The following is a 23,070-nucleotide window of genomic DNA, read 5'->3' on the forward strand; positions in this document are numbered from 1 at the left end:
AAGTACAAAATATGTGTTTTTACTCGGCACATCAAATTAAGTACTGTACAATGGCACGGTCTAAAAGGAAACAAGGAAACATAATAGTTTTGTTTCTTGTTTTTTGTTCTTGTATACATCTGATTCTGGATTTGTCCAAAGACATTATTGCAGATTTAATAAAGCTGTCAGAACTCACATGAAAAGGATGGTTACAGACATTGCATCAAACGGCATCTTGCTAATATCTGTCTGTGGGTAGTCAGCAGCTCTGTTTCCTGATATTGTATGAAGGTTTCACAGAACTGAGTAATTACACCTGCCAAGTGTTATTCAAAAAAAAAAAAAAGGCTTTTTACTACTTTTCCAACAGCCCCAAAACCAAATCTAGGCTGCGTGAATGACAGCCTTGGAGAAGAAAAAAAATCTGTGGAAAAAGGAAAAATGAGAGTGACTGAACTGGAATAGAAGTGTCATGGAGAGAAGATGGATTCCTGTGCTCTCAGTGGAAAGCTGTCATAACAGTCCTCAGCAGCTGTTCTGGGAGCAGCTAGGAGTCGCTGGAAATATGTCACACACACCTCCACTGCTCTGCACAGGCCCAGGCAGGAATTCCACCTAACTGTGTCACATTTCCATCTCATTGTGGTGAAAGCCACCCAACAGAGAGGAAGAGGAGCACAGAGGAGTCGGGGCACAGGAGGAATATCCTTTAATTTAGTGTCAGAGGAAAGCTTTAAGCCTCTATGCTACCACGGATGGAAGAAACAGCGTGAAGCACCTGCAGTTGTACGTTGCCCTCTCGCATTGCTCACTTCCATCACAGCACCTCCATCAGATCTCCAGTGATGACGAGTGATTCTGGAATGGGTATGAACATATGCCCTCTTTGCCGGTATCCGTGTTTTGTACACCACTGTGCAGCTTAACTGGTGAACTTTCCTCTGAACATGGTGTTAAAAAAAAAAGTAAAGCATGAGAGTTAACAACAGGGAGCAGTCAGGGGATCCAAAGAGCAAAAGTCGTGTCATCCCCGATAAGACTGAACCCCTGGCCCTACAGGAAGCAGTTTAAACTTTGGAAATTATGAATGCCCACCAGACATTTGTACCGTGTGTACCCTCTGCCTGAAAAGCTCTGCAGTACCCATTCTTTTTTGCTTCAGTAGCTCACAGTGACAATGTTGGCACTTTGGTAAATGTGATCCTTCATTTATTCATGATATTTCTTTTTCATTTCAGTGTTTGAGAACGATTTTAAATTTTTCACATAAGCATGTTAAAGATGCACATTCAAATAGGCCTCCAATGATGTCGTCTCAGATGCAACAGACAAATAAACTCCAGGCAAAGAGTGTTGATTTCAGTCCCAAATTGACTGACTGAATAATTAAATATGTTACAGTTGTTTTCTGGTGCTGGGAAAGGTCAGTATTGCCTGGAAACACATGCTTTGTTGTTATTTGAACTCACAATAATATAATATGGCAAATGGGTTAGCAAACTGGTTCCACATCCAACAGATAAAGAGCAACATTAGTATTCATTTGGAGTCGTGTTTGTGTCCACCTGCAAATGTAAGTTCAATATTCACTCTCCTTTAAGCGATGTCTTCCTCTCCACCGGCTCCTGTGGGAAATATCTGACTCTTCAGCTGCTAAATGCTCCACTATGTTTGCAGTTTAGTTGCTAACTTTGTCCATATATTGTCAGATGCTAAGTATGTAGTGCACAGTTAGTATTTCTAGCATTTTGACACAAAACTTCCGCCTGCTAAATAATGCTATAACAATAACGTCATGGGCTGTGAAACTAAACATTTAGCCAAAAACTCAAATTGCAAATTCGTTATCTGTGGGTTTGTCTTTATGCGGAATAACTGTCACATTATACAGTGATTTGATCCATTGTTGTAATCTATGATTTTAAAAAAGGTGATGAATTATTATCTGGATCATGACTAAGACTTTTTATTATATTACACTACCAGAACTTTTTAAATAATTTTAAAAGTATCTATAATACATCTTATAAAGAATACAGTCTAAAAATTTCAATCGATAAAATTATTATAATTGGTGCGATGAGCAAAGGAACAACAGAGATACATTTGGATGATCATGCATGAAGCAGTGATATCAGTGTTTTAGATACACACTCTGAACAACACACATTAGCTTTCCTGCAAAAGTCTCCTCTCTCCTTATTACAAACACGAACACACATCCTGTCACCTTAGCTTGGTGAACAAGTGTCCAAGCACACATTCACAAGGGAAAATTGCTAATACCAATGTGCTGGATAGTTAGCCAATTAGCTGTTCTGCTACATTTAACATACCTGTACTGTAAGTGTCACTTGGGTCCAGTTAGATACTGCTGTGGCTTCGCATGCCTGTGGTGTTCACAGAGAGTATCGCTGCTGCCTGCCCTATCTTTCTACATTGAGTTTGCTGTACAATACAATAAAAGGCTTGTTAAAGTGTGTCACTTTTCTTTTCACTTTTTTTTTCAGAGTTTTATTATTTTAAAGTGGAAAGGAGGGTAACAGGAAGTCCAACATTAGGGGCAGGCAAAGGGGGCAGAGTCTATAAAAAGGGGAGGGAAGCTCACCTGGGCCTTACTTCCTGTATTGAGACACACCTGGTGGAGCAGCTGAGGCCTGTTTGGAGCTTGATTTGGTAGGCTCCAGTTTTAAAAACTTTCAAAAGCATGATTTAAATACTGAAACTAGAGGTCCATGAAATATTTCTTTAGCTCATAGTATTTGTTTTATTTATTTGTTAGACTTCATGTTTGGTGAGGGACTGAAGCTTGGAGTGATTGTTTAGACACATCAGCAAAGAAACAGGTATGCTCAAACCATGCTGAGATATTTTGAAATAGTTTTTAGTCCCTTAAACGTAATATTAATGTTCATTTCTGAATATAGACTCCAGACTGCATGTCTCCAAGTTAAAGAAGGGTTTGTGCTCCAATTTAGCAAGGTAGATTATTTACTTTGACATTGTACGTATCAGAATTGTTTCTTGTAAAGTTTTGTTGTTTTATTAATGTGCTTCTGTTTCTATTAGTTTTTTCAATAACAATATCTTCATAGGAGACAGTCACTGTTTTCCCCAGATTTATTAGACTGAAGTTTGCCTTTAACTCATGACTTGAGGAGTTTTCTGCTGTATTAAAGTTGGGACTGCTTGGTAGTCGTATTTGCATTTGTGCTTTTATTGTGTGGTTTGAGTCGCCTTAGCTTGCTGTGAGTAAATAAACTTTGTGATGATATCCTCTTTCTCCACACTACTGCTCACGTTAATTCTACACTTACTTGTAATCAGGTGTCTTATTCCCGCTCTGCGTCATGTACGCTTATTGCATTATGCAAGACTGCAAGAAATATGTAGCACTTTATAGCACCAGCCTATCTTATTTTGGTTAAACTGTATCATATTTTAGTGTTAGTGTGGAAGAGGTTTTAAGCTCCAGGGCACGGGCGAATGCTGATGCAGAGCTGTTATTGTGCCAGAACCAGAGTTGGCAAAGCGGGTCTTGTGTTGTTGCACTTGCTTGATGTTCGGCTGTACGCAACGTTGCTTTAAAAGAATGAATGATTCTCTCAACAAAAACACTATTGCAGGAGTCTTCAACACTTTACAGGCCAAGGACCATGTAGCTAGAAAGAGAGACAGAACAGGGACACCCTACTACAGTACACATTGTATCAAATTCTGTTGCATATTGAAATAGGCCTACAATAATGTGTAGGACCTATAGCGGTAGCTCACAGGGCTGTGTAATTGTGAAAATGTATATTTTTTATGAATAGGGTGATTGATTGATTGATTCATTGTGATATTTCCCCAAAATACCTTTGTCCTCTTTTTATTACTATTACATTAAAAGAAGAAATACTGACCACAAAACAAGTAGGGCTGCAACGATTCCTCGAGTACTTCGAGTAGCTCGATTACAAAAAATGATAGCTGCAGCCCTAAAAACAAGATGGCAGTTTGAATTTTAGTCCATAGATTACTTGTATCATTATGTTGGATTTGTCATACAAACCTTAAGCCCTTGGACAAAGACTCTTAAGCTATATACTGTATGTAGAGTATACCATGAAACACACTAACCTTTTAGCAAATCTGCCAACTGATTTATCATCACATGATAACACAATTCAAATTAAAACAGGCTTTCTTTAATCATGAGATTAGTGGAAGGATGTATTAATTATCACGACTTTCTTCATGCTATATTTAGGGTTCAAACTCTGAAGGGATGGAACCCTGTGAATTTTTGCTGGTATATGTAGTATTAGTGGTAGTATTAGTACTGTAGTTTGTTGTTGCAATCCTTGTAAGGCGTTGATGGGCTAGAATCTCGGTTTTCGTGACAGAGTGTTTACTCAGGTTTGTGTGCTTATAAAGGCTTATGTTCAGACTGCAGGCACAACTGGCCCAAATTCAACTGTTTTGCTCATAATGTGACTCAGATTCTGTTTTTTATTTTTTAACTTTAACAGAGTGAGCAGCACTCCATAGCAAGACTTAGTGCTCAATTTAGATTTATTGACGGATTATGAATTGATTTGCAGTGGAAGCCAGTGAATTCATGAGCAGACAAGGATGGGGAGGAAGATAGCCACATTTTTTAATTATGGGTTTTTGTGGATGTGGAATCAGAGCATGGAGCGGCGAGATCGTAATGTTAATGGCTGCACAGAATGATATTTCATCTGAAATTTTAGGATGTCAAGAGGTTCTTTTAACTGGGGGAAAGCAAGGTGAGCAGATTTAAGTAGTTTGTCAGTAAACACTAACAAAAGGGGAGGAATTAAGTAGAAGTAAAATGGTGAGATACTAGACAAATTAAAAACAGAGGAAAGAATAATGACAAAGATATTCTATTCAAAAGAAAGAATATCTGAATCCCCAAACTGAAACAAATGTGTATCCAGTGAATGAATATTCAAATAGTCCAGCACTTCTCCGTGACGTTCTTGTGGCAGGACACCCCAGGCGACCGATATAAATGTTCAAGCTGGTTGCATTGCAAAACATCAGACCTTATCTGATTAAGCACCATAGGACATCACTTTAAAGTGGGAAAATCTATGTCAGAACCCAACTTCATGATTATAAGGTCAGAGCTGTTTGATATTTGGACTGAGATCTACATGGAAGGTGTTTTGAGTAATGTTAAAAATCTCTTAAAAATCTGGATTTAGATTCTTCCCTCAGCTCTTTTAAAACTGCAACAAATCCTCTGTGGATGAAGTGTTGTTGCAGTTTTGGGTTATTTGTGGTGACAGCTCAGAGTTTTGGGAAGTATTTTGGGAATTAAAGCACTGTTTCATATATACAGGGCAGTTATTTTGTTCTTGAATGCTCTGATTGCATTCAGGCTCCCACTTGAAAGCGCCAAGTTCAGAGTGTTTAGGTGACAGGAGATGTCATGAGGGCCAGTTGTATAATCCAGTGTGGGTCATTCATGTCTGGCTTGTTTCCCTTGCTATCCAATTGATGTAAAATTGCTGTACTCCATCACATAGTCTTCAATTGCTGGGAAATGTCTGTTGTTCTGAAAAACATTTTTATGTTCAGTGTATCACACAATGAAAAGTGATTACGTTTTCACATTCTTCATGTCTTCCCTTTTTCATGAGGGAAACACAACAAGCCTCTTGTCTTTGCTTTGCATGATTGGGGTCCCATCTGTGCACACACTTGCAAGCCTTGCTTTTTCTTTTTTTTTTTTCCATTTAAAAAGTGAATTTAGAAAGTCCTCACCTCTTTGGCCAAAGAGTGGAAGTATGCACAACTTTTCTTTTGGCAACCTTGCCACCTTGAGTTTGACTTTTAGTCCATAGATTACTTGTATCATTATGTTGGATTTTTCACACAAACCAGTCAAATGGTTATATAGATGGTTGAAAAAGACAATGGTTGTTTTAGTTTACATTTGCATTATCAAAGTCTGAACAATATTTTTGCCATAGCCAAACACTTATGAGACTGAGAAGGGTTTTTTCACAGTCCAAGATCCGTGTGATTGTAAATGTAATCTCTAAACTCTCCTGTAAAAGTTGTTCTGTGGAAGTTTTGCTGTTTACGAAGCAGAGCATTAAGCTGCTTGCTTTTTTCCACCCTGAGGTTACCACCAGATGAATTTGAAGTTTCATTGAATTTTGGATGCATGGTTTGTAAATTGTGCTCCAGGTTACTTTGCTTGAAAACAGTTTGGCTGTATATTAGACAAAAGGGCCCGGGTTTGTGGAGGACAAATAAAAATCTTTCTGTTCTTGAAATTTCCAATGCTCACGTTAAATGGCTTGTATCTTTCTTGTTTTTTTACTGTGACGGACCTCACTTTGTCTATCTGGTAGCATGACACCTTGCAAATGCAGAACTAATGCCACTACACAAGTGAGCAGTGTTGCCAGATTGACAGTTTCCACCCTTTAGTAATATTACTGTACATTTTAGTAATAACCTAAATATGATAAGGTTTTATGCCTATAGTGGAGTGTACTTTAGACAGGGTATACAGTACATAATATTTTTATTAACCTCCAAATTATCCTACCTCAGCCTGCTATTTAGTTACTCATCCATTAGCACTTTTTGTCATTGAGGGCTGCCAAAACTGGCAACACTGCAGTGAGAAAGGTTAGGTCTTTACAGGTTTTGACAGTCCAGTGTTTGTGTATGAATAGCATAGCTTTTTTTTGCATTTTAATTAATTTTGTGTATTGGCTGTATTATCATAATTATTAGCTGTTATGCCAGCTACAATTAAAGCTTGGCGAGCTGCACATTAAGTAACACCCATATTGGATCTCTTTAATCTGTGGTTTCATTGGAGGCTTTGGGTGGGTTTCATTGGAGGCGTTAAAAACAGTTTAAGATGTATTTTCTTCAGCATTATATTAACTTCAGCTGCATAGCTGCAGGATAAAGTCTGTCTCTTGCCACATCTCAGTTCAGGGGCTTGCATCTGTTGAAGGACACAGCCCACAAAACCGTGTCTTTTGAAAGACCTGAAGGCTAGACTAAAGCTCCTCAAAAATGAGACAAAATTAATGGTGCATTCAGGCAGTCCTCATCAATCTGTAAAGTTAAGTTTATCATTAGATTGGCCTTGAATTGTAAATACCTAGCCTGGGAATTAGGCAAATCTCCAAGCTCATGTTTTATTTGCTCTGGCACATACGTCCCCTCCCTGTTGAAAGAGATTTCCTGGATATGGTTGAACCAGTCACAAGTGTTTATCTAATATGAGGCAGGTTTGATACAGTGACAGAGGACACCTTATTGGCTGTTGAAAACAACCAACAAAAAAGGTTGTTGCTGACCTGAAACTGTTTTTGTTCAATCTGCTATTACATCAAATCTTTGTTTATGTTTGCTTTAAAACTTAAAGGTTTTGATTTTTCTATACTGTGAAATAGCAAATGCAGTTTGGGATTATGATTGTCTTTAGGTACTCAATCATTTGATTAATGTTGCGGAAAGATCATGGTCTTGGTTTAATATTGAAAAAGGGACTGTGTTAAAACTTGTATTCCTGTTTTAAACATGTAACCTAAACCATTATCTTTTCCAAACCTTAACCAAAGTGCTTCTGTTGCAAATCACACACTGGACTCAGATACCAGACTTTACATCCTACTGTATGATAACCTAATATTACAAACCACAAATTTGCCTTAACCGCTTTTACAGTGTGTACAATATATGACACCCCTTTTAGATCCTCAATTCAAAGAGAAATCTTTTTATGGGGAAATAATGGAAGAAACCTCAGGACAACAGTGGAGTGGATACCTCTCCCAGGATGGACAGATATGCAATACATGTCAAGTGTCTTCTTCCCTCTTTCTCAGTGTGTCAAATTTTTTCTTGCTCTTTTCATGATAATGGTACATGTAGTTTATTTGCATTAATGTTGGATGCAATGATGCAATAATGTTTTTTGTTGAATTATTCACTCTTAACTTAATTTGTCTGATTCCTGTCTGTCATGCAGTGTTCTATGCAGCGGTCCAGGCCCACACCAGTCAGACAGCTGTGGTAGCGCTGTATTTATTTTTCCTAGTAGATACATTCATGATAGATTGTAAACGTGAAGAATAGGTCTGGGGTGATGTTATGCATTAGGTGCCACAAAACAAATAGGACGTGACCTCCTTTCCACCTTGAAGACATAGAAGAGGACAGACTACACAAACACGCAAAGATTAAGGAAGGAGTTGACACAGGTAGGAGGAAAAGAACAAAGATGCACAGAGGTGGAGAGAGAGTGAGATTACATAACAATCAGCTAGTGAACATAAGCAATTACATTTCCTATCAAAACATGACAAAACAAATTTGCAGTATATAATTGTAGTTTCTATTTACTTTTATACTATTATACTACATAACCAAAGTTAAATGCACCCCTGAACATCACCTATGTGTAAAGGTTGAAGATTTCACCATGGGAATAAATACTGAAAACAGCCACAACTCCTCTGGGAAGGATTTTTGAACTACAAGGATTTGCTCCCATTCATCAAGAAGAGCATGAGTGAGGTTGGGCGCTGATGTAAGGTGATAAGGCCCCGGTTTCCCGTCGTCAATCCAATTCCCAAAGGGGCTGAAAGCGGTTGAGGTCAGGACTGTGTGTGCGGGCCAGTCAAGGTCTTCCACACCAAACGTGGAAAACAAATTCCTTTATGGACCTTGTGCACGGTGGCATTGTCATGTTGAAAAAAGAAAAGGATCTTCCCTAAAACGTTGGTAGTGCACTCTTGTATGCTCTTGTATTAAGATTTCCCTTAGTCAGAACTCAGGAGCCTACTCCAAATTATGTATAAGTGTATGTAGGTAAGGGTGTCCACATACTTTTGGCAACATAACACTGAATAATGCTGAAAAGTACAATTTGGGCCTTTAAATAACAGTTTGATATTCTATTATGCTGCACATCCAGGGAAAGCAATATATTTTTTCAACATGTTTTTCCTGCAATACTTTGAAACATCCCTAAAAACACAGATTTTATTACAGTTTTATTGTTTGTACAATTGCATATCCATCTGTAGTCTGACTCAATCTCTTTATCTAGTACAGTCCCCCAGGCTCTGTCACCCTTTTTCCATTTCATTTGTCTCCATATTTTATCCTGAATTGACCCTGGCTTTATAATTAGCTGTCTTTTCTGCTCTGCTCTGGTCTTCTACGTACAGTATGCATTTGCACTGTGGGAAATACTGTGAGAATTGAGAAAGTTTAATACATCTGCCTTACACTCTTTATCTGCACGATTTTTATTATGAGATTTACAGTGAAGCCTGAAAGTGTGACAGCTTGGTATTCCAATTAAAAGGTAAAAAAAAAAACCTGACTATTATGTGAGACCCATGGCATGTAATTCATCAGCATCAGTCTTCTCCACTGCATGACTATGAAAGATAGTGGGACCATGACAGATGCGATAATGATGCAGATGCAACAAGTACTGTAAAGGTGATGGTGGCTAGTGGATGGATGCTGACATCTTGAATTATTAGTGTTCTTTCCCATGACAGGCCAATGAGAAGAAAACAATCTCAAATATTTTATTGCTTTTCAAATGTCAAATGAGTTGTTAGTGATACGGTTTAGGCATCATCTACCGTTTAAGTTACTCTACTCACTGAAGTCATGGCTGATATCAGAGTACGTGGCAACATTGCTACAGTAACACAGCAAGATATGTACAGTCAAACAAATGCAAAGTTTGTGAACAGAACAAGTTAACTGCTTAGCTGGATAAACAGCATAAGTTAGTGCGCCTAACACCGATTTATAACACACAGCGAGCAAGCGAATGCCAGTGGATGGAGCAACTAATGTTGTCCAGATATATTATAAGCAGTGTTGCAGTGTTTTTGCTGTCAGTTCTGATTTCTCCCTCTGTAACACTAAGTTATTTATTCATAACCAATGCATCTTTCTTGTCAGCCTTGTTTATATATAATTGGAGGACAGTAACTCCCAGCTGTTCCTAGATTTCCCTCCAAACCTCATTCTGTTTAAGATATCCTTAAAAAGGCTGCTGTGAATTATATATGATGTACCACTTGTCACCCTTGAAAGGCGGTATTCAAACTAAATCGGGCTAATCGCTGTGGGGGTGGAGAGTTTAAAGGGGGATTGTTCAGGGTGTGTTTATTGTTTATTTCTGTTGAACTGCTATGAAAGAATCACAAAATAAGTTTTTATTTCATGGCTTTCTTGATACCAATGCCTCCCTCATTCTCATTCACTTGCTGTCGCTCGACCAATGTTCTTTCTCTCAAACCATGACACAAACCAAAGGAAACTCTTTTTTTGATGTCACTTTTGCAGCATAGCCTGTGAGACAGACAGCCGCACACCAAATACTACAGGTAGAGTATCGGTTTAGTATACCATGTACTCCAGCTGGATGGTCTCAGTTCAGTTTCAGGCTGACTGTGGAGGTGGTTGACCGGTCTGATTGTCTGACTGGCTGCTGCAGCATGACACCGGGTTGCGTTTCTCCAAAAGATGAATCTGGCTGCTGCACCCTGCACCCTCTGCAGCAAAAATGCACTACCCCACTTAAATAAACGGGAAAAGCCTGCATTTTCACTGCAGTGCCAGAAATGGTCTAAATACAGAGTCTTTCTTTGTCCATGTTAACAGCTGACTGGTGGGGAAATAGAAATGTCAAGGATGTCAGCATTGATTCTGACCAATGAAAATGGGTCCGACATGGAGTGAAGCGAACTGGCAAACTTCATGATAATAGCACCAGAGCAGGGTTTTTTGTTTTTGTTTTTGTTTCTTAAACAAGCGACACGTTCAGCATGTAATCTGACACACAGAATAAATTAGGACATCGTGAATAACCTAACCTGAAATAATCTGACCTTGGCTTGTTCAGATGACTTTTAGTTAGTAAGCAGTTCAAATTGTCTCATGATCCTGAATTACAAAGAAAATCATGTGTGATCATTTCATGCCCCCAACAATTAAAGTTGAACATTGCGTTGCTAGTGGCAACCACCGCCTGCAGAGCTGAATAGCAGTTTAACTGACTAATTAGCTAAGATATATCTTTGATCTGTGACAATGAGAGCAAATATTGTTCTTTCTTTCTTTCGTTTTTATTCTTTTGTACTCAACATTTTTCTGTGTTTACCCGATACATTTTTGTATTCAGTGTTGCCAGATTTGTGCAACAAAAGTAAACCAATCAGAGATAATCCAATGGTAGCCCAATTTTTAATTTCCATTTAAGAAATTTTATTGTGGATGTGTACACACATATTTTCTATGAACATGATTGCTGTCACCACAACGGCCAGACCAGCAGCAATTTTTATTATTTTTGGATGATGTAAATATTCTTATACTGTAGTTGATAAAGTTTTTAATAGTGTTTTTAGCATTGTCTGTTTTATTTAGTTCAATGATATTGTGAGCATCCTGGGTATAAAATCATAATAAAATGATTAAGTCAAACTATTCAGTTTTAAAATAAAAAATCTTGTTTTGTTGTACCACACCACACAAAATAACACCCCCTCCTGAAAATCTCACTCAGTTGTCCCTTCTGGCTACCTTTCAGTCACTTTCTAACCATGAAAAGACAGTGTCAGATGAATGTGAGACTTGTAACTGCAACCTGTAAAATTGTTTTTTGTAGTCTGCCAATAAAAGCAAAGAAAAAGAAAGCTCCTTGTCAAGATGGCGGCAAAGATGGCAAAAAATAGCATGTGGAATCGATTTTTGAGCCGTGAAAAAAGGCCTAAATGTGGCCTGAAACAGACTAGGTAAGCTTTTATTTTTACCCTAACAGTTTGAGATCACTTGGGTTTGTCAAAGTTTGTTAAGCATGCCGTATAGCTGTTCACCTACATCATAAAATGCATATAAAGATAGATGGAGGTCTCCACCTCCTCCCACTGTACAAGAATGAAGTAAAAATATCCCAGTACAGGCACTGGCATCTTGCGCTGGTGATGAGCCAGAGTCTGCGTAGTAGTGATCAGGGTTCGAGCCACAGTATCAAAGTCCCACCCATCCTCCTGGCTGACTCAATCACAAGCTCGGCTCAAATGTCAATCAATAAGTCAATAAGATGTGAAACTCTCTTTTTATAACGTCAATAACTAATTAAAACTTTAATGTCTTTGTAAAAGTCTTATATCTGTGCTCAGATGACAGGAAGATTCCTGATCATTTCAAAGGTGTCTAATGTTGTGTGTTCTTTCTTGGATTTCTAATGTTTATATCCAGGAATTGTTTATTTTGTTCATTCAGAGCTGGAAGTTCTGCTGTCACCAGGGCTAACGTTAAGCTCACTGTTGATGGTCTGTCAATACTTCCAAATAGTTTGTTAGCTGCCTTTAAAACTACATTATCTTAAGTTTCTTTTCCTATGGGGAGATGTGATGTAGTTGTTTAAAAGCTAAGTGAATTTAGACACTGATTGGAATAATGGTCAAGGGTAGAAACTTTTTGCCCTTCTTTTAAAAAAATTAAAAATAAATTAAATGTGGCACACAATACATGCTACTGCAAGTATTGTCACATTTATCTACTGTAGAAACAAAACCATGTTATCAGAAGGATGGAAGGAAAGATGTCACGATCACATAAAAATTCTACACACAGTGTAGAATTTAAAAACCGTTACTACAACATTGCGACAGAACATAATCCAGGGTTTGCAGAATGGCATTATGTCTGGGTGGTGAATGTGTTGCACTGAGCCAGAGAAGATACAGTAGCTTAAGCATGGATATTTGGTGGTGCATTTGTTCTCTCTTCAGTTTCATTTATCTTGTCTTGCATATCTTCATGCCTATGTATTTTGTAGAGCGTTTTTCATTTTTTATAACTCTGCCCAGCATGTGCAAATGTACAGCACAATATATCTTCATGCAGGTCTGTGCATGTGACTTATAGTGGCTTTGACCAAAATCGTTTCTCACATCACGCCACGCTGGGCAGTGTAGATTTTTGATTAACAGCTGTAATCGAACTTGAGCCCCTATTTCTGAGCCGTTTCCCCTTGGCTGTCTAAAAGAGAACCACGTTGGATTTTGAGCTGTCTCAGACTTCAAAAGCAGGCGAGATGGGAAAGAAGCGAGGAAGTGCAAGTGGAGAGACATAGATGGAGGGAGGATGGGGTTGGGTAGAGGGGGGTGGGAATACACTTGAAAGGAAGACAGAGAGACCAAGAAAGAGAAGGAGACAAAAAGGTAGGTAGGTGTGTGTATGTGTGTGTGTGTGTGTGTGTGTGTGTGTGGGGACATGTGTGGTGGGATGAAAAGGCCTGTTGGTGGTAGCCTGCCAATAGACCCCCCAAAAAAGTAAGCGAGTTGAGAACACACCACCTTTGGCCAAGTTCTAAAGTGCTCATTTTAAAAAAAAAGAAGAAAATCTCAAAGTTTCAGAGGGTTTTAAACAGTATTGACTTTTCTTTCCGTCTGTGAGGAAAGCCTAAAGGAAACCCAGTGAAAGTCTGAGTTAACCCACATGATGAGCCGATGTGTGCTGTAAATGTGGGACAAAATCCATAGTGGGGAAGACGCTTTTGACTTCTGGCTTCTCTCTTGTCAGCATAAAATATAACACGACAGTAAACTGATACAACCGTTACTTGTTTATGATGTTGGAGCGGGGAAGATGGGGAACAAGTTTTTTTTATTTATTTTTTAATCAGTTCTTATTCCGAACACGTACTGGTTCATTTTAATTTGCCCCGTTATGCCGCTATAAATCTGGCCCAGTATCATATTAATGCTAACAAGGAGAGAAGGGATTTGGATGAACTGTGTCATGCTACTTTTATCACTTTTCTAATCTAATCTATACCTGTTTTTGTTGTTTGCCATCCAGTCCTACTGGAACTATCTTAAATAAGAATACCACTCAATTTTTACATGCATACATTACTCCCACAATATATGCTCTGATGTTCCTCAGCTGGATTTGTGAACATAAAGATGTCCTAAAGCTAGAAACCAGAGAATCAAGAATGTGACCATGCTGATCTCTCACTGATACTGTTGTAGTGAAAACAAAGGTCACTTTATAGATTCAAGGAATTTGCATTATTTTTTTATATTATTACAGTATACTATACCAACTGTTCTTTGACAGAAACGCATCCTTATACTGTAGGAGCTGGCACCAGATACGCATAGTTACCTTGTTTCTCCTTACCAATTCCTTCCAGAGTTCAATATAGTGTAATGCAATTATGTGGCTTCATTTTCTATGACAGACTTTACAGATTTGAACTGTGTCCTTCTTCCTTTGTCATCTGACAAGTTTCTTCAGCTCGGATTCCTCCCTGGGGGGAAAACAAACCCAACACATAGTGGCATATGCTGGGCTTTGAGTTGAACTGTTCATTTACGCAAGTCAAACTGCCCTTCTAAATAAAAAATACTAGTCTTTCCTATTTTAGAGACAGATCTGGCATTTTGAAAGTGGGTCAAAGAATTTCAGTTTGACAGATGGCATTCGCTCTCCGGTGGCAATAAACAAACATTCAATTAGAAATGAACAGATAGATATATTTATATTTGTGTAGCCTAGAATAATATGATATTTAGTCATTCAAAAACATAACCTGGAGCCACATATGTTCACACACATAAAGAAATTAATTCATCTTCACCTACAGCTTAACCCTTGTCAGGCTTTGTTGCCTTTCCCAGCATATGTTGGCACAAGACAGGAAACCAGCCCACGAAATTTGTCAGTCCAGCACTTTGACAGACACATATTCCTGCCTACATATAGCAATTTGAAGTTTGTATTTCACCCATGTGGGAGTGAGAAAACATATGAACTCAGTACGGTATAGAAACTTTGCTTTTTTACAATGTGGATGTCATTTTGCAGTTTTTGCCATCTGTGCTATAATAGTGATGGTGATACTAAGTTAATTGTTGAGTGTGAATACAAGTGACATTACAAAAAAAAGTCAGACAGAATCACAAGCAGTGAGATCATGAATCTTTTAAATAAATCTCAAGGTTGACTAAACTCATTTGGAAGAGAAAATGAAGCAGAACTGCAAAAAAAACCTAAACTTTTATGTAGAAGTAATTTGTTTTGCCAGTCACATTTTGAGAGGAAACCAAGCACCTGGATTTTTCCCCCCTAGCAGTGTTGATTGCTGAGTTTGTGTAGATTGGTTTTAGCTTCAAAATGTATGTCACTATGTTTGTTGTATGCCATGACCATCACATGTGTCATTCTCATGTATTATGAGGTTAGTAGAAAAAGCAGTTGTCATTCTGTTCATTAACAGGTCTAGCAGCTAAACCAACTTCTGACTGTTTCTTATTAGCAAACGATACTGCTTTATTTTATCACAATGTGTGAATAATACATTAAAAATAAAAAAAAGTAGCCTAATCTGTTACATCACTGATTAGTTTTTATTTGTTGATGAAATTTTTAATAGATTTGTCATAGTTCTTGATTTTGAAGGTTACATTTTAATTTAGTTTTCTTTATGAAAAACATTCTTTCTCATGTTGGTGTGCTACAGTTACAGTATATACTGCACGCAGGTATTAGGGAGGTGTTCAGGGTGGATAGCAGGCGTACAGTACAGAGACCTGTGTGGAGTTAGGTTTGGGCAACAAAAAAATGGTAATAAAGTAAATAAAGGTTATTTCTTGTCCTCTTCAGACCAGTCTTTCTATAACCTTAACCAAGTACTCTGAGTGCATAAAAACACAAGCTTAAAAACGTTTATCTTGCTTAACTGTTTATAGCAGTGATGCACTGTGTGGACGGTAAACTTTTTAATGACATGACCAGCCTTAGAATATCACCCACAGGTTTCTGAAGTCCGAAGCTTAGACTGTGGTGGCTCTGGCATGGACATCCACCTGTCAAAGTGACAACGCTGTTAATTATGCATAACTTTAAGTCTCCAATTTGAACAGGTGAGTTAAATTGAAATTCAGCCTCAGTACAGGTGTCATGAAGGATGCAAACATGTTTATTTCTGCTGTGAAGTTGGACATTGAGCTTATGGAGATTCATTCTGTAGCCAGCCTCTAGTGGCTGTTCGAGGAACTGCAGTTTTGACACTTAGAATTGGCTCACAGCCACGGAGGTTGCTGCTTGGTTAATTTATAACAGTTACGTTTATGCGTTGTTGTCTAATTAGTACATTAGCCAATGACAAAACAAGCAAATTAAAAAAGTTAATTTGACAACACGTGCAGCATTCAGAAAATGCTGCAAACTCACAAGCTACAAATCCACAAAACGACAATAGAGGCGTTTCAAGAGGACACTAAAACTGCTGATAATGGCTCAGACGCGCTTGTTGTTGCCACGGTTTGTGACTCATGAAGCTGTTGAAGCCAATGTGTTAAATTGATGAAGATGTTTTCTTAATTTGCATGAGCAGTACATTGATCTCGCTGGGCCACCGTACAAATGAATGTGATATAAATGTATAACCTGGATATGTAACATGCTAAAGAACATGGATGATGGAAGAAAAACTAGAACTGACCCAACGTATCTGAGAAAATCCTGCAAACTGATTATAGCTGTGTGGCAAAGATGAACTACAGCTGTGCGAGATCAAGCAAATTGTATTTATCTTGACAGGCTCATCCCTTATGTTCATCATGTACAAGAAGAGGCCAAGAACAAAGACATCAAAGCGATAATAGCAACAGTAGTGATTTACAAATGACGAGGGATGTATTCTCAGCGACAGGGCCAGTTTATTGCAGTAGCAAACTGTCCTAAACTACTCCTCCCTCTGCGATTTTAAAATGCCTTTATTTCATCTAGACGATAAAGGAGGTACAAAATAAGTGTTTTGCCATCTGCAATAAAAGAAAGTTTCTCTTTTTAATGGCATGGGTACAGCTGAGCATGGAGTGCACCTTGCTGTTCATCTCCTGCATGTGGAGTGTGAGCTGTCTGGGTGATGGCCATTATGGTTCCTGCTACTGCCTATGCGTCCGCTCCGCCGGGATCACTGAAGTGTTGGAACTAACAAGCTTGGGATGCAGACAGCGGATGCACAAATGGGATTTTGTCCTGAAAGCTTTAGAGTTTGCTCCCTGTCTTCAGTAGAAACAGGAGAGAGGATGTTAGCGTTTGCAGGGACTGTCTGAGTTATGCGCCACCAGAATGGGATGATTACATCTGATAATCTTGCTAATGATCTACACTGGGGAGGAGAGGACATAAAATTGAATGAGCTACACCGATGTACACAGTTTTCAGTCTCGTCCTCTCATCTCTCTTTTTCGCTTATTCTCTTTCACTGTGGCTCAGATTTATGCAGAATCTGAGATGTTCTCCACCCAGGATAATATGCAATATTCCTTGTCAAGCACAAGCAGGATGTCTGGCACAGAAACATTAAAACTCTTTGCTCAGATACTTTTTTTTTTTACATATAAATACATCCATTTCTCTTTCTCTTTCCCAATCACATGCACAAAAATGCTGATATCCCCACAATGCTCTCCCAGCCCAAGGTTGGTATACAGATTAAAAGATGTCACTGATGGAAGAGGCTCCTCCTCCCTCTCCAGCCTGTCACAGTGTGTTTGGGAACAACCTACTTCATTTTAGCAGCATAATGGGTAAACAGAGTGTGATCAGTCCAATTACCCCCTTATTGCAGAGGCGTTCTGGCGGGAATGGCCTGTAGAGAGAGTGAGCTGTCTGGTGTGTGGCGGAGTTGCAACAGTAGCACCTGCTGCCTGGAGCCCTCACTTGTATGAATCTCAATTTGTTTGTACAGACGTGCCAAAAAAAACCAGGGGACCAAGAAGTGAGCCCTCTGAGGAGGATGGCACTAGTGGCTAGCCTTCTTATTGCTGTTTTCACCACACTGCAGGGACGTGCACAGACATTTTGAGGGGCTGTTGCTCTAATCAAAATGAGGTGACTTCTATCAGCTACCTCTGCTCGTTGGTTGACGATTCATCCTGAATGAAGCATGTTCAAGAACATACTTAGCAGTTCAGAAAGAAGCTATTGTGGGTGTGGACATGACACATTGCTTCATATTGATTCAACATTAAATCTATGACTTATTCAAGTCAAGACATGTGTATCCCTGTTCACCTGGAGAATGCACACAATGTGAAAATGGTAACAGGAGTTATCTCATACCCTTCAGCTATCACCTGACGACAATTTAGCCTCTGGCTGCATGGGACAATGTTTCTGTGGATAGCTGGAAAGTAAATATTGGATATCCTGGCCGAGACTTCCTTTGCAGTCATGTATGAACTTGATACATGAGAATGATGAGAAAGACACACATAGCTACATATGACTGTAGATAACTTAAGAAAAAAGCTAAGTGGTCATCATATGATAGTCGATACGCAAACTGCTGCTCAAACATGGTTGGTCAATATTACTAGGACTACAAATGGATACAGGAATGCGTCTGGTGTCAAACTCTTGGTCCAGGACATAAAATCATTTGGTCCCTAGCACTAAACCAAAATATCAGCTGCATTCGTTTGTTGGTTGAAAATTCATCACAATCTGAATGAAGCACGTCCAAGAGGAGTTTATAGAGATGATGATGCATGCAGCCTGTTCTCTATATAGCTAACTAGGTAGCTAAGATTGGTTCATGGGATAGGATAGTAAGGCAATGTTGTGCGACATGATGCAAATGTTCTGAAGCATATGTGTAGATTTTTATTCACTGGGCATCCCATTGGTACCGTCATCTTTAATCATTTTCCCAACTTGAAAAGACAACAATTCCAAGTCTACTGTGTCACATAATGTGGGCATAGGGCATCGCTTTGTGTCAAGTTTTCGTTTTATAGCCGGTTCGCCCCATCACTGAGGCATGCTGATCAAAAAGTTATAAAAAGTTTAGTAAAAATAAAACATTTTCTTCTCTCCAGCGGGGCAGATCAGCCAAAGAGGGCAAATAGATTGTTGCTCGGGCAACTTTGACCTGGCCTTGTGCACGTCCTTGTCGCACTGTCAGAGGACGTGTGCAAGATCAGAAGGTGCTGTTCTCAGCAATGAACTCATGTCAATGTCAGTCCAGTGGATTGTTGTGTGCCTTCTTACTGTGCAGCTTTCAAGGACGATGAATTTTCCTATTTTCCCCATTACACGACATTTTAAAGCTTGGAGGTTGCATGATGGATCCTCCACAGTACAGTCACAAGCCGTAGTCCTGAATCTGAAAATATTTCACCTAATTTTAGATTCATTGTCAAATGAAGAATGAGGCAGCACAGTAATATTTCCGTCTTCACTTTTAATGTTTGTCTCATAATCAATAGTCAGGACTACGTGACATGTCCGTGTGTGGAAGTGTGCAGAGTATCTTCGGGTCTTGGATTGGTTAGATAGAAAGCAGTGATTCTTCAATTAATCTCAAAGTAACATATGTCCTCATATTACAAGGACATATCTGGTTACATTCTTGTGATCCAAAGATGTGCTTGATGGAAATCCTTCATTTCCTTTATGTTTATCCCTTGGGCAGCTAACATATCTAATGTGTGTTTTAACTCCTTATGGCCAGGCAGGCATAATAATAAGTTATGTAAGTGGAAAAAATAAACAAGATTTTCTTTTTTTTAAATAAGACTGACATACAATTTCTGTAACAACTGACAGAGAGCTCTGTCAGCAGGAAGTAGGAATTGCCTTTCAGGAATCATTTAGCTCCACTAATTGAAACTAATACATTTCAAATAGCATATTGATTTAGAGAGAGCTCCATTTTTCAAATGTGCACTGTAAATGAATGAATAAATACAAAAAATGAAATGTGCCAAGATTAAAACAGAGTTGTTGGAAGCTTGTTGTCTGTGTGGCACCAGAAGTCATGAAGATGACAGCAAACATATCATAGTGTGACTTCAAAGCGCCTCGTTCCCTGGGCTGTTGTGCAGTGGAAGGCCTGAGGCGTATTGTATTAGTGCCATAATTAAAAAAAAAAGTCTTATAGTCACCAGAAATGAAGTCTGAGTAAAAATTCCCGCAGCTCTGCACATCAAAACGATATCAGTAACACGTCTGGATCTTTATCGGGAAGTCCAACTGAATTCCCCTAAAATGCACTCATCACATATGCGCACGCCTGCACACGCACAGTTGACAGGTGAATCCGGTGGTGATGGATGCAAGCAAATGAGTTTTTTTTTTTTTTTTTTTTTAGATGCAAAAAAAAAAAAAAAAGTTACCACAGTATGAACACAACAGTGTTCTGCAAAAACACAAATTACGTCAATCAAAGTGCTGATAACTTTTATAGGTTGAGACAAATAGTCTGAAACTCTTTCGTCTTAGACGGAAAGTAAATGCGTGGAATGATTTCAAAATGATTTCAGCATTTTAAAGCGGGGTTATTTTTCTCTCCCCCAAACATTCTCATGAACAATGAGCTCAAACCGTTCCTGCAGTCACTCTCCGTCGGCGCGTTTGCCTTATGCGCAGCGCCTCCCCAACTGGTCGCTCACTTTGACAAATTCCTGGACGTGAGCGGGTCTGCTGAGTGGCTTCTTGCTCGTAAAGATGATACCTTGAATATTTTAGAAGTTTAACAGCCCTGCCACATCTTTCTTTCTCCCCACTGGTAGACTATCAGTTTGGAGGAACACAATGGGACTGTGGACATTTTGGAGTTTTTCTCTTTTGGCTTTCGTATTGATGCACCACTTTCAACCCAAGTTTGTGGCTCAAGCGGAATTAAGTTCTGCCGGAACAAACGACAGATTGTATCGCCTGGAGGTAACACAGCTGGAGGCACGTGTAACCCAAAGATCAAAAGTCTCACTCAAAGTCGATAATCGCACAAAAGTTTTAAGCGCTTTTGAAACAGAAACACCCGATGCGGAACCGAACCATGACAAGCAAGTGGAGAAAGATGCACAGAGTGGACTTGAGGCACCGATCGGCGTCAAAACTGCACCAAACTACCACCGTCTCAAAATACCTGGTAAAAAGTATAGTGACACGTACGAAGACAACCAAAGGCGACGCACGGCGACTATAATATCAGAAAAGAAAATCCCTGACCCAAGAAAGAGGGGAAAAAGGAGTGTGGATACAGCACACACAGAAAATGTGGAAAGGAGTACAAGTGGACAAGCGCAGTTAAGAGAGAGGTTTGTGGAGACTGTCCATGGTGGTTCCAACTCCAGAGCTGAGTACCGGCGCGTTGGGGAGGAAGCCAGGGGGTCTAACCCGAGGCAAAGTGAACCGCACCTGGACACTTCCACTTTTGCGCTGTCGGGAGACTCTGCGCACAACCAGGCGATGGTGCACTGGTCCGGACACAACAGCAGCGTGAGTTTCAGTTTTAGAAACACACTAACATCATATCACAAAGATTTTAAAGAACGTGTCATTTCCCCACATCCTGATTAGACGTTATTTATTATATTAATGCTTATTTTGGACATTTTCAAATAGGTTTACATGAATTGGTCACATTTTACGCACGGCCGTATCAGTGCGCACGAAGGGCATTTGTTCATACAAACTAATTATTTCACTCTAACACAGTCTTGAGTTGAACAATACGTTTTTTGTTCTTGCGTTCATGATTATCTTTTTTGATAGCGTCTACACAAAGATTATGTCTGTATGCTGACTGCGCGGCTGTGTCTGTGTGCCTGTTGGATATCACTGTGCACTCGCAGGATTCCCTCTCGTTCTTTCTGACTAGAGTGGAATCATTTATTTTAACAGTGTTTGTCACCTGAACTCTGAATTAACAGTTAACCCCGCAGGTAAATTTATTTGACTCTGAGCTAAAGTACGGTGCAGTGATTTTTTTGGCAGCAATCACAACATATTAATAATTTATGAAATAATCAAGTAATGTCTCTCAGGAAGGCGCAGGAGCTACAATTAAAAACGGCTGTGTTCAACTTGACCCTTGATGTAGCGCTGAAGCGACACAGTCTGACCTTTTGGCAAATGAGCCATGCCTTTATCGTTGACATTTGACTCACACACGCTTTGTTGTTGGTTGTCTAATTACTCGGACGAATACAAGCTTTGCACTTAAGAATAGCTTCATGAGAAATGTGCACAACTTAAATGGATGTCAAATCACTGCAGCAACCACCCAGATCACCCCCACACCCCTTCACACACAGACACAGCAGCATGCACACGTTTTACCATCACAAAGGTAAATCCATGTAGATTTTATCTCTTACTTTACATATGCAGCATGCAAATGTGTTTGTATGCGCCAGCGTTTATCAGGCACAGATCTTAAAACTAGACTGCCTTGTGCCAAAGAAAGGAGCTACTCTGCCTTTTTTTTCTTCAGGTAATTTGGATCACTTCAGTGTGCTGGGCATAAGGGTGTGTGGCAGCAACATTAATCTGGGACCACATCAGAAGATTTTCTGTGTCCCAGAAACACTGCGAATATTTAATATACAATCCAAAAAATATATATTTTACTGGGTGGATTATATGATTCAACTTCTACTTGTATTTTAGTATCTGGTACATTTTCTGTTTGGTAAAATATGTCGTAACATCAGAGACATCACATACTTTGGCTGCGTTGATGCACCACACTGGACGGAAATGGACCTCCATAAAATATGATTTGTGGGATGTATCATGAAATATGTTGTTGGTTTGAGTTGTCTTCACCAACGATGGCCTTTTGTAGTGCAGGGCACTGTTCACTGGATCATCACTGATGGGCTTGTCACTGCAGCCAGTCAACATTTGAGATTTATACAGTCTGAACCCCTCTCTGCCGTCTCAAAAGTATGACTGGAACTGCGGAGTTTAAATTGATGGCGTTTTATGACTGGATGTTAGAGCTCAGGCTATATCAGATGTAAATGGCTGATAATAAATCCAATCTAAAAGGGACTTTTGAAGGAAAATTACTCCATTCCTATGGTTTAGGGTAGTTCTATCAAATATTCACTTCAAGACTTTGCCTGTGATCTGACCAAGATGTAAAATCCTATAAGGAGTGAAATGAGAAAGATGTAGAAGGTGATGGTGAAAGCGCCAGCGGGGGACCTTCAGAGTTCAGATGTGATAAAGAATTGTATCGTA

The 23,070-nt window shown here is 39.2% G+C and overlaps 1 protein-coding gene across 3 annotated transcripts in view; it reads left to right on the forward strand.

The window, feature by feature from the left end:
- Nucleotides 1-2,594: 2,594 nt before the first annotated feature.
- sorcs3b (sortilin related VPS10 domain containing receptor 3b) overlaps nucleotides 2,595-23,070 on the forward strand; it is a 60,318-nt gene continuing 39,842 nt past the window's right edge. For 2 of the 3 annotated variants that reach the window (XM_019270388.2, XM_010744362.3), the window contains exon 1: nucleotides 20,503-21,318. In XM_019270388.2, the coding sequence (XP_019125933.2) occupies nucleotides 20,632-21,318 (687 nt within the window). In that variant the 5' untranslated portion in view covers nucleotides 20,503-20,631. Of the gene's footprint in view, nucleotides 2,659-20,502; nucleotides 21,319-23,070 lie in introns of those variants that run through there. The other variant, XM_027278495.1, reaches the window with a different exon arrangement.

This window comes from Larimichthys crocea, chromosome III (genome assembly GCF_000972845.2).
Source record: "Larimichthys crocea isolate SSNF chromosome III, L_crocea_2.0, whole genome shotgun sequence".
In the NCBI taxonomy this organism is placed as follows: Eukaryota; Metazoa; Chordata; class Actinopteri; family Sciaenidae; genus Larimichthys; species Larimichthys crocea.